Source organism: Lissotriton helveticus, chromosome 1_1 (assembly GCF_964261635.1).
Source record: "Lissotriton helveticus chromosome 1_1, aLisHel1.1, whole genome shotgun sequence".
NCBI lineage: Eukaryota > Metazoa > Chordata > Amphibia > Caudata > Salamandridae > Lissotriton > Lissotriton helveticus.
Window position 1 is genome coordinate 361,192,509 of NC_136057.1, and position 13,067 is coordinate 361,205,575.

At 47.5% G+C, this 13,067-nt stretch overlaps 1 protein-coding gene across 3 annotated transcripts in view; it reads left to right on the forward strand.

The window, feature by feature from the left end:
* LOC144808610 (adenosine deaminase 2-like) overlaps positions 1–13,067 on the forward strand; it is a 773,449-nt gene that overhangs the window by 300,019 nt on the left and 460,363 nt on the right. For all 3 annotated transcript variants that reach the window (XM_078673649.1, XM_078673650.1, XM_078673648.1), the window contains one exon: positions 4,096–4,415. In XM_078673649.1, coding sequence (XP_078529775.1) covers positions 4,109–4,415 — 307 coding nt within the window. In that variant the 5' untranslated portion in view covers positions 4,096–4,108. The remainder of the gene's footprint in view (positions 1–4,095; positions 4,416–13,067) is intronic.

The following is a 13,067-nucleotide window of genomic DNA, read 5'->3' on the forward strand; positions in this document are numbered from 1 at the left end:
CAACAGAAATCACTAACACAAGTTCTAAGAATAATAAAGCTATCAGCATTGACGCATATCTCTCCTTCATTTAAGTTGGAGGAAAACGCACAGGTTAGGCTGTCCCTACCCTGCTCTAGATGGTATCCCTACTTAACCAAGTCCCAACCTAACAAAGGTGTCAGCAGTGAATAACCCCCAAGGGAAGTCACTCACTCTAAGTCTCTTGGTGAAAACCTATAGTTCTCCAGTCATGACCCCTCTCTGCCTACCCATCCGCTCTCTAAAGGGTCCTCAGGTATCTGCTCTAACTCCACCCAGGGGTGCTGTCCCTAATACAAAACAGTCAACAACATTTGAGACGCCCCTTGCGAGACGCCCCTCACGTGGTGTAGCTTCTGGCTTTTTCCATGATGCCTTGTATTGGGCCTCATACGTTAGAGTTGACCTTGCTTCTCAGACTCTTCTCCGGCCCGCTGATACCCCTTAAACATTCCGGAACCCTCCTCCATGTCTGGGCCGTCTACTGAACAGACCTCTATTCATTCATTTATAATTGGATCCCCCCTTTTCCTTTGCAGACAGATATCTGCAGCCAAGAACCCAACTCTCATAGACTTCCAAAAAGGCTTGCAACATTTCTCAGCCCAGACATGTACGTGTAAATCAATGTTAAAACATTTCAGGCCTACAATATTTCTCATCATGATTATAGCATTCAACTTCTTCATTAATTAAAGCATGTTAATACTCTTATTCTATTATTCAGTAAACATCTCTATAAATCATGGCCCATTTAATGCAATGACCAAAACATTAATACAATCTGTGTCGTGAAAAGAAACACCTTCCCTTTTAGCTCTGGCCCTGAGGCCTACCACATTCTGCGTTTAACCACATACCATCTTACATTTTAACAGCTACACGACATGGATTCAGAAATAATCACATCTACTAAAATCATATAGTGTCACACATTTCTGTATTAGTTCCACTTCTACTTAAATCTCTACATTAGCTATACATTCAGAATATAATTACAGATACTATTAGCACTCATGGCATTTCTCCTCATGATTTGTGCTTACTACAGGTAAGTGTGATGTACTCATACATTTAGGTCAGTTTGCGCTCTCTCACAAACATATTCTACAAATGGCTTCTTTCTTGAGATTTTCAACACAGTTAATCCCACACCTAGAAAAACTACATAGTACTGTGCTTGAGGCAGGATCACTACCCCCCACCACACGACAGGCTCTTGTTGTATCTCTATTAAAACCAGGCAGGGATCCCAGCGATATATCGAGCTATTGCCCCCTTTCTCTTCTGAATACGGATTATAAAATCCTCAGCAAAGTACTTGCTGATAGGCTACAACCATACCTCGCACACCTGATACATGTAGACCAATGCGGCTGATACAGACGTAGGCAGTATCTCGCTGGATATGAGACAGGCATTCAATACACTACACTGGTGCTATATGTTAAGAGCATTACCACTGTTAGGGATACCAGATAAATATCTAAATTGGGCCAGGTTACTATATATGGCCCCAATGGCCCGGGCCAGGACAGGAGCCCATATATCCCCGCCTTTCCATATAGCCTGGGGCACACAACAAAGATGCCCTCTGTCGCCCCTGCTATTTGTATTGGCGCTTGAACCATTGGCTATCAAGATGGGTAGGGGCATCATTCTCAACACACTATCTCCGCGTATGCGGATGACATCATACATTATCTCATTAATCTCCGGGGTTCTAATGAGCCTCTTCCCACGGTATTCAGACAATTCCAGATACTCTCCGGCCTGTCGATCAATGAATCCAAATCATATGCTTATCACTTCAAGGACTCAGCCCGCAATGACCCTGTTTATTTTGGACAGGGGGCGATTCCTGTGGCACCTACCACATTCAACTATCTTGGCATACAAGTATATAGGGAACCACAGGATATGCTCGATGGTAACCTGGGGTGTACGATCAAGTCACTTAAATCCCTGATAGTGTTTTGGACCTCACTACCACTCTCTGTGGCAAGAAGAGTGGCCATCTCAAAATGGTCATGTTGACCCGATTATTGTACTATTTTACCAATCTGCCGATATTGATTCCAGCGCAGATATTCAAAACACTAAACACAATGCTTTCTGATCTAATTTGGAGCAAGGGACGTAGAAGGGTGAATTTCCAGAAGCTTCAGTTAGATATGGGCAGAAGGGGCCTGGGGGTTCCTGATGTCCAGGCATATTGCTATGCTAGCCAGCTCCAGTGGCTCTCCTACTGGACAGCGGGACAAAATTTGCAGGAGATAGGGATGTCCATGACAGATTGGGAGAAGGGTTTGCTCCATACTCTACTGCTGCTGGGGAGTAGATCCATCTCGATGGCCCCACCTCTTCTGAAAGTAGCCATCACATACTGGAAAAGGGCTATAAGGTATACGGGGGATATGGTTCCATATGCCTCTAATATCCCTTTAATGGGAATCCCCACGCCAACCAGAGTAGTTTCCATGCAAAGTTTGAGTAAGTGGGCAGATGAGGAAGTGAATACAGAAGGGATGCTGTTTGCAGACCATACGCTTATGGATCATGACACATTTGTGTGAGAGCAAGGCGTACCCAATACACTAGACATACTTCATGCCAGTGTCACCAGATTTATAAGAAGTACCTGGTCGCTTGATGGTACATAGCCTAAGACACATGCACTAGTACACATGCTGCACCTAATTGGTAATGGGGGACATCTCACCAGATTGATATACAGAAGTATCCGTACCCATACTGCTATACCACTATCAGGTCCATGAGATAAATGGGCCAGACACATTGGTCATGACGTGTCGGACAAGGAATGGGGAAGAGTGCTCAAACACCCAAAGAAAGGGTCCCGGAACCCGAAGTTTAAGATGATACACAGAGCGTATCTGACACCTTACAAATTGAGAAAAATGTTCGCTGAAGGCACAGATTTGTGTCCTAGATGTCATGCAAAGTCGGCTGACCTCATGCACATGATCTTGACATGCCCACGCCTTCTGGGAGATGGTACATAAACTCCTCGGTGAATCATCACATGTAATGGGAGGAGACTCAGTAGAGCGCTGCATCTTGGGTATAGGCAAGAAGCACAAAAAATAAGGTACAGATACCAGATTCGCCAATTTGGCACTCATATTGGCGAAAGGCTCAATCACGATGAAATGGAAATTTGCACAACCTCCAACGGCACTGGCCTGGCACTGAGAGGTAGTTCGATGGGGCAGGGCTGTAAGCATGGCAATTAGGAGAGAGGAAAATAGAGGTTTAAGGAAGAAGAATGCGATTTCCTTGGAATAGGATGCTATACTGGAATCATTTGTTTCTGCGGAAACTTCCCTGCATTAAACAATATACAGAATGTGCCATTTTTAAGGTGCCGTGTACCCATTATTCTCAGATCCTACATGAACCCTGCATAATTGCAAGGTGTAGAGGTGTACACCATAAAATTAACATTACTGAAAAATTATGTCAGACCTGATGCCTCTATGATGTGATACTATAGAAGTGAGCCGGGTTCAAGAGGGGGAGGGTGCTAGATAGTTAGTAGGTGTGGGGAGGTGGGCGGGTTCTGGATGTTTGAGCATTATTTTATGACTCTATGTACAACACTTCAACTGTAATACACTATGTAGATGCGCATAAAGATTGCTAATATCATACATTGGACGATATATATGTACGCAGGTCTATATCCCAAAAATATGTTATTAAAAAAATAGTCTCTTTCCTGAGGAACACAAAATTATACATTTCAGCTTGGAAAGTAAACAGTGCAAGTTAAAAGAATTCTATTTTGTTTATTTTCTAAAATGAAAAAAACATAGAAGTGAGACATGCATGTAGGAAACACGTTCATGTAATTTAAAACCATATTTCTTTTCCCTCACTGTACAATGAATATCAACACTGGTTTACTTCGGCCTAGTCATGTCAACTCAAGGCTGGTTATGCTAACTAAAATTCATTTAACCTAAACAAAATTTTCTTGTAATTAGAAATGCCCTCATATGTACATTAAAATGTGCATTGACCTGTGTATTTGTGTCCTCCCCACCTCAGTAAACAGGTAATCATGGGATTCCTCCACACCTGGCCTTCAGCGTGGCTTCTCCTGAGCTTGACCTGTGTAGATCACCTCGTACCGTTGCCCCTTGACCGCGACTCTTTGATGGAAAAGGAGCTCTCCATGCTTACGGGTGGCAACATCGTGCTGGATGCAGATGAGGACCGCGCCAACCAGATGCTCATGAAGCTGAAGCAGGAAGAGGTGATAGAAACCACCAGGATGGGGACCTTCCCTCCCAGCATCCACTTCTTTAGAGCGAAGAGTATCATCGATCAGAGCACCGTCTTCAGCTACCTGAAGAGAATGCCAAAAGGTAACCATTGGGTCCACAGAGGTTTAAAAATGTTTACATTTTATTTGATGTGTCTCTTGTAAGGTGCAATGATCTCCCCCACTTACGAGTGCCTCTTGGTGCTAAGTAATATAGTTTAAATTGAACCTGATGAAACTGGATCAGCAGAAGGGTCCAAAGAGAGGTCTACCTACACACTAGGCATGTTTCGGAAGGTGAACTAGTTGTGATTAGTTCTAAATTGGATAGTGAGTTTGTTTGAAAGTTCTTTGCCTAAGAATCCAAAGGGGCGCCTTCATGTGTGGAAGTGTTTTATATGGGGATCTATGGAAGCAAAAAAGAGCCTGAGCATTGCTGTCTGCGCCTATTATAAACAGAGAAAACGTTCATGTTAAAAGGATTGGTCAAGATGCCTCACTGTAAACAGTGCACTGAATGTTTCTGAGACAGGGTCATACTTTTGCAGCCATACAACTGTCCTGGTGTAAGGCTTCAGCAAGCAGAACATTCCAAAAACATGTCCAGTTCGTTCACTGTCCGTCTGACTTGCCCCATTCAAAGTTGTACTGAGGTGCCATCAAGCTCTCCCAATGCATTTAAATCCCACCCTAACCCATAAAAGTAAATCCCAGTACTTAGACACCCATGAAGCTCTCAATGGATTTCCTTTCTGACCTGCCCCATGTAAGTAATTCATGCATGAAGATGCCCAACTGGCTCTCACAATGCACTTCAATACTGACCATCTCCGTGCAAGCAATCCCAGTACTGAGATGCCCATCAAGCTCTCCCAATGCGTTTCCCTCCTGACCTGCCCCATGTACATCAATCCCAGTATTGAGACCCACCAAGCTCTTAGATTGAACTTCGATCCTTATCTACCCCATTTAAAACAATACCAACACTGAGGCGCCCACCGAGCTCTCACAGTGCGCTCCTATCCTACCTTGTGAACGCCAATCTGTCCTAATACTGAAATGCCCACCAAGGCCTTTGCAATGATGTTCTATCCTGACCTGCCACAAGCAATGCAATCCCAGCACTGAGATACCTGCTAATGAGTTTTAACCTGACCAGCTCCATTGAAATATAGCCCAGTACTGAGACAGACGCAAGGTCTCACAGTGACTTTCTCTCCGGACCGCCAGCACCATGCAAAGCTATCCCAGTACTGAGACACAGACTCTAGCTCTCACAGTGACTTTCTGTCCTGACCAGCACTATGCAAAGCTATCCCAGTACTGAGACACAGACTCTAGCTCTCACAGTGACTTTCTGTCCTGACCAGCACTATGCAAAGCTATCCCAGTACTGAGACACAGACTCTAGCTCTCACAGTGACTTTCTGTCCTGACCAGCACTATGCAAAGCTATCACAGTACTGAGACACAGACGCAAGCTCTCACAGTGACTTTCTGTCCTGACCAGCACTATGCAAAGCTATCACAGTACTGAGACAGACGCAAGGTCTCACAGTGACTTTCTCTCCTGACCGCCAGCACAATGCAAAGCTATCCCAGTACTGAGACACAGACTCTAGCTCTCACAGTGACTTTCTGTCCTGACCAGCACTATGCAAAGCTATCACAGTACTGAGACAGACGCAAGGTCTCACAGTGACTTTCTCTCCTGACCGCCAGCACAATGCAAAGCTATCCCAGTACTGAGACACAGACTCTAGCTCTCACAGTGACTTTCTGTCCTGACCAGCACTATGCAAAGCTATCCCAGTACTGAGACACAGACTCTAGCTCTCACAGTGACTTTCTGTCCTGACCAGCACTATGCAAAGCTATCCCAGTACTGAGACACAGACACTAGCTCTCACAGTGACTTTCTATCCTAGCCAGCTATATGCAAAGCTACTGTCCCAGTACTGAGACTAATAAGCTAATAAGCTCTAACACAATCACTTTGGATCCTGACCAGGCACATGAAAAGCTATTCGAATGCTGCAAAACTGAAGCAAGCTCTCAAATTGACATTTTGTCATGACCAGTCCAATGTAAAGCTATCCCAGTACTGCGACACCTGCCGAGCTTTCACAATCACTTCCTATCCTGACCTTCCTAATGCAAAGCTGTCTCCGTACTGGGACATAAAATAGAGCTGCTCAAAGTGATTTCTATCCTAACCAGCCCCATGTCCCAGTATTGAGACACCCACCAAGCTCTCACACAATGCCTTTCTATCCTGACGAGCCCCATACAAAGTATCCCAGTACTGAGAAACCGAATCAAATCGAACTTCGACTTTCAATCATGAGCAGCCCTGTGTAATGCAATCCCAGTACTGATACACCGAAAGAGCTCTCACACAATGACTTTCTATCCTGACTAGCCCTATGCAAAGCTATCCGAGTACTGATACACAAAAGTGAGCTCCCACAGTGGCTTTGTAGCCTGACCGCCCACACGCAAAGCTTGGCCAGTACTGAAATATTCACTGAACACTCACACAATGATGTTCTATCCTGACCAGCCCCATGAAAGGCTATCCTAGTACTCAGACACCCACTGAGCTCTCACGCAAAGACTTTCTATCCTGATCAGCTCCATGCAAATCTATAACAGTACTGAGACACCAAAGCAAGCTCTCACAGTGACTTTCCATCCTGCCCAGCCAAGCAAACTTTTCCAGTACGGAGATACTGAGGCAAGGTCTCACACAATGACTTTCTATCCTGACCAGCCCCATGCAAAGCTATCCCATTGCTGAGACACCAATGCAAGCTCCCACACTGGCTTTCTATCCTGACCACCCACATGCAAAGCTTGCCAGTACTGACACTCACACAATGATTTTCTATTCTGACCAGCCCCATGCAAAGCCATACCAGTACTAAGACACTGTGAGAAGTTGGCCTGATGTGCAGTGTTCACTATTCTAGTGATCACTATATATCAGTCCAAACAACCCTTATTGATGATTGGTTGCAAGTCAACCTTATAGACCAGCTATCCTAGTAGCATGGATACGAGCAGTCTAAGGCTAAGACTCTAGCGGGCGTGTTAAGCCAGCTGTTTTACCATCACATTACCCCTTGAACACCCAGTGAAAGGACACCACACAAGTGTTATGAAAATAAACAGTGTATTTATTAGAATCACAACAACCCTGTACTCTTTATGAGGACAGGGTGCTAGGCACACAACAAAGCTCTTACGAAAATACTTAAGTTAGCACGTTATACACAAATGCCCGAGGGGCACGAAAAACCATATACTTTAAAAGTGGAATGCGAAATTACTAGCAGGTAAGTACAGTACTAATAGGCTTTGGACTCGCTAGGACTTGACTATAGAATCGTTAGATTACTTCTAGGAGACCTAGGGGACTCGGGTGCAGAGTGTGCACTCTCACGCGGGATGCGGGACAAAGTCTATGGGAGCTAGTAAAGGCAAAGTTAGTGTTCACGGGCGAATCCGACCTGGTAGGAAGAAAACGACAGTGGATCCTGACCCTAGGATAGTGAGGCTATGCTGGGACACCGAAGTGCCGAAGTTACCTAGCCCAGGGGCTGCAGCTGCATAGGTCTGAAAAGACGTCGGGAATCTCGTTGCCGGACCAGGAGCCTGGAAGAAGGAAGTTGCTGGCAGGCGACCAGTGAAGGAAAGTTCGATGGATCCAAGCCTGGATCAAGGAAGAAGAAAACCTGAAAGCAGAGGGGACCAAGTTCTTGAATCACTAGCCAGTGATTAAGTGGGCACCAGGATGGCACCGGGCGAAGTCACCTCGACTAGGTGAGTGGGCGACGCTGGCTCTGCAGATCTCACGGACCAGGAGGCGTTGTCGGCAACCAGGATGGAGAGGCGAGCTGTCCCACGATGGATGAAGCTGTCGGCGTCGAAGTTACCCAGGATTGGGCAACAAGCCTTGGCTAATTCAAGCCCACGCGGTGGACTCAAAATGGCGTCTTGAGTGGACCAGGAGGGTCCGGAGTGCTCCTCTTCTGGAAGGGAGCAAGGGCCAGTCTGGAGCAACCAGACTAGCAGCAGTGATGTCGTCGGGCGTCGTTCAGGAGGCCACAAGCCAGCGGGCTAGTAGCCAAACAACGCGGTGAGCAGCAAAAAGCAGAAGGGCCCCACGCAGATCGTGGAGATGTTGGGAGGCTGCACTTCGGTGCTGGAGCTGCTCAGGGTCGGGGCTTCTCGGACCCCAAAGCACTCACCAGGAAATTACTCGGCGGGCTTGCTGTGCAGAAGTCGTGCAGTCTTGAAGATGGCCGGTCCCTCGAGGTCTCGTCACACCCACGAATCTCAGCGTGACTGATGATGTAGGTAGAGGTCAGAGGTGCCAGGGAAGCCGGTTCTCGTCGAGCTGGGCAGTCTTGATCCGGAGGAGAGACTTGCAGCAGACCGCAGTGTTCTTAAGATGGTGCCTGCGGATGCAGGGTGACTACTCCTTAGTCACAAGGGAGAAATCTTAGGAAGAAGTCTTGAGTTCCTTTCGTGGAAAGTAGTTTCAGGATTCAAAGATGATCTGATTTGGAAGGGGGCCAGTTCCTACCTTTATCCTGCAAAAAGGGGCTGGCACGCGACTAAGTCCTGCCCTATGGGTGGGACTAGGAGGGGGGTGGTTACACCCCTCTCCTTTGGCGGGCTTTCCCCAGGCCAGGGGCTGGAGTGCCCCTGGAACTGGTTTCAGCCGGCCTATGCACAGTGAGCACCGGGGTGCCACTTGCAGTCACCTTCCTCTAAAGCCCTGCCTACCTAGAATACACAAAACCCTGTCTGGGACGGTGCTGGCACCGCCCCTGGCAGGAAACCCTTTGTCCTTATCTCCTGCTCTGGGAGGACTCCCAGCAGCAGGAGGGCAGACTTGTGTCTCGGTGGCAGCATCCATTTTGTGGATGCTAAGGCTCTGTCTGACTTTAACCGGGGTTAGGGGTTACATACATGTCGTGTCCCTCTAGAAGGGTGGAATGCTAACCCCGTCGCCAGAATTGGCGAGGGGTTAGTATTCCAATTCGTATGACACCTTACTCGACATGTTTTGATAAAGCGATACCAGAGTTGGCATATAACCGCGAGGATTATAATGCACTTAAGAGTATATGGTATGCGATATCATGGAAACGGCTAAGGGATGGATCCCGAAAGCCGCAGACAGGCTCAGCTCATGCCAGAGCACCATCTCACACGATTCCAAGCACTCTGCCTTCAGGATTGTTAAGGCCTGCCATAGGAGTGACTGATAGGAGATCTGTGTGTCCATTTTTAGGGTTAGATATAGGTATACTATATCTAAAGCAAAGGGTGATTACACCACCTTGCCCCAGCTGTCAAGCAGCCAGTTGTGTCAGATTTGGATGGCCAGCCAGGGGTGGCATAATACATGCTGCAGCCCCTGGTAGGCCCTGGGTACACCTATGCCCTGGGTACCTAAGGTACACTGTACAGGGACTGATAAGGTGACTCAGTATCCAATTTAGATATGTACCTAAGGTACATGGAATCCATTTTACAGAGAGAGCAGTAGGCCTGGGGCCCTGAATAGCAGGGTCCCAGGTCAACTAAGTCAGAAAACCAGCAAAACACCAGGCAAAAAGTTGGGGGCAACCATAGTCAGGGATCTACCTTCCTACATAACCCCCCCCCAAACGAAAGGAGATAAGGCTAGCCTTGCCAGGTAAGCCTATATTGCCTGAGTGGCCATATAAGGAAGTACCAGCACTGGCATGGTTACCCCCTATCTCATGGTCCACTGAGCAATCCCTCACCCTAAGGGTGTCTGAGGGTCTCCACCATAGGGAATCTCTACCTGTGGTGTGTTTTGGCAAAGTAACAGGCTGGTGCTGAAATGGAGTACTGAAGTGAGGCTCCACTAATTTTGGGCTCAGCTTCCTCCAATCACTATCCACCATAAAGGCCTTTCTTTCCAAGACTGAGTTGTTTTGGGCTCTCAGGGTCAACCTCTGGCTACCTACAGCTGGAGGTTGGGTCCCTCTGTTTGGCTTACTGGAGGGACAGGTCAGGTCTGGGGCCCTCAGGTCCCAGGTTTGGCTGTGCCCAACAGTGTCCATCTGTGGGAGGTCCCTAACTAAATTTAAGGGGGATCCCTCAGGAGTTGGTTTTATTTTCACTTGGCTAGGACTACTAGCTTCAGTGCCCTTAATCTGCTGATTGGGGAATTCTTTTGGACAGGGGGCCCTTTGGGGTCCAACACTGGCCTCCCTGACCTCTACAGCCCTGGGCTGACTGAGGCAGGGTAGAGAGGGGCAGGTTACCTGCTCCAGACTGGGTCCCATCTTGGAAGGGTCCACTGACATCAGGGGCCCTGCCAGGCTAGGCCTGACTACCTCTGGGGCAGTTTCTTCACAAGGGGTCAGATCAGTTCCCTGAGGAGGCTGATCTTTTCCTAAAGTCTGGTGGGAGGGAGATTTCTCTTCCTCCTCCATGCTCTCTGTCTGAGTGGAGTGATCCATAGTTTCAGGCTTCACAACACTATCATCTGTCTGAGTTTGAGCTGTGGCCATCACAACTCTCCCAACCTTTTCAGGAGGGGGCTCAGTTTGGGTGTGGGCTGTTACCATGACAGCCTTGACAACCTGTTCTGGGAAGGAAGTTGTCTGAGATGGGGTTGTGACTGGCACAACCCTCCTGACTTGCTCAGGGAGGACATCTTGGACTGGGGCTGTGACTAACACTGCCCCACTAACCTTACCATGGATGTTTACCATTTTAGAATGGGTTTCTTGCTCTACTTCAGCCCAGGCTGAGAGCTCTAAATCATTCCCCAGTAGGCAATCTACAGGCAAGTTTGGTGACACTGCCACTCTCTTGTGGCCAGTGACACCTCCCCAGCTGAGATTGACCACTGCCATGGGATGATCTCTCTGTACTCCATCAATATTGGTCACCTGGTATGTGGCACCAGGTAAAAGTTGCCTTGAGGGGACTAGACTCTCAGTCACCATAGTGATGCTAGCCCCTGTATCTCTATAGGCCTCAACTTTTATACCATTGATGAGGGGCTCCTGTCTGTACTTGCCCAAAGTGTTGGGACAAGTTGTGAAGTTGGCAAACCCCATGCCAGTCTCACAGACAAGAGTATCTAAGTTTGGGGACCTGGTTAGGCCACAGTCCCCAGGAACTCCCAAAGTAAATGCACCCAAGTTCTTGGGGGCACTCCCACCACCTGGGGGATTACTACTAGTAGTAACAGGAGGTTTGGGAATGTTACTTGGGGGTATGTTTTCCTTATTGTTATTCTTTGGGCAACTGCTGTCAGTTTTCAAATGACCCACCTGTTTACAGGGATAACAATAAGGTTTCTTCTGGTTATTAGAAGGATTCTGGGACCCACCCCCCTCAGAGGATTTTTGGGGCCCTGATGTGGTTTGATCTTGAGATTTATTCCCACCCTTCTCTTGAGGCTTGGTTGATTCCTTTTTCTGGTCACCACCTTGGTTCTTAGGCCTAATCCTGGTTCTGACCCATTTGTCTGCCCTCTTACCCAATTCTTGTGGAGAGGTCAGATCAGAGTCTACCAGGTGCTGGTGTAATAACTGGTTCTGACAATTATTTAAGACTTGCTCTCTCATAATAAGATTATATAATCCAGTGAAGTCAGTAACCTTGCTACCCAGTAGCCAGCCTTCCAAAGCCTTAGTGGCACAATCAACAAAGTCAGACCAGTCCTGAGACTGAGTTTTCTGGGTGTCTCTGAACTGCAACCTGTACTGCTCAGTGGTTAAGCCAAACCCATCAACCAGTGCATTTTTCAGGACCTGGTAATTGTTAGCATCCTCAACTCTAGTAGTGAGGAGCTTATCTCTACCTTTGCCATCAAAGGAGAGCCACAGTATAGCTGCCCACTGACTCTGGGGAATGCACTGCACAGTGCAGGCCCTCTCCAGAGCAGCCATCCATCCATTTCTGGATGTCATCCCCTTGCTTAAAGGGGGGCACTATTTTAGTCAGGTGTTTAGTATCTAAACCCTTCTCTTTATCTCTTGGGAGATTGCTACCACCAGTGGGAGCTAACCCACTCATCTGCTGCTCTCTAGCAAAGGCAAGCTTCTCTTTGGCCAGGGCAAGTTCTTCCCTTTCAATCCTCAGTTTAGCTTGTCTCATCCTTGCTTCATGCTCTCTTCTCTGAGGGGAAGTCAATCTCCTCTGTGGAGAGTTCCTTCTCCTCTGAGAAGAGGCATTAGAGTGCAGAGATCTAATGGAGTCCCTAGAAAGAGATCTATCTCTCCTAACTCCAAGGTTAGGCCTCATCAGGGTCAGTACTGGGGGTCCCCCAGATCCTTGCCCAAGTAGGTCTAAGTTGGCCCTAGTGAGTCTGCTGACTAACTCAGGACCCTTGTTTGCCTCACCCTCAGAGAGTTCCTCTAGATCCTCCTCCTCAACTGCATTTACAGTGTTGTGGAGGTCTGGATCCCCAGTGGTACCCTCTAAGGCTGGCATATTCCCATCTAGCTGAGAAATCTTTCTCGCATCATAGGCCTCTAAGAGACCTATCAGAAAGGGAATGGTGGGGTTAGACCCCTGTTTCAGTTTCCTGGAGGTACACACTTGTCTCATCTCCTGAAAACTGAGAGCTGCATATCTTGAAGTGACCTGTGGAGGGTCAATAACCACAAGGGGAGTCTCTGAAGACTCTCCATGGGTAGACATGCTTTTCTAGTGAGGTGTAAGTGGTGCACTTACCTACACTATATGTTTG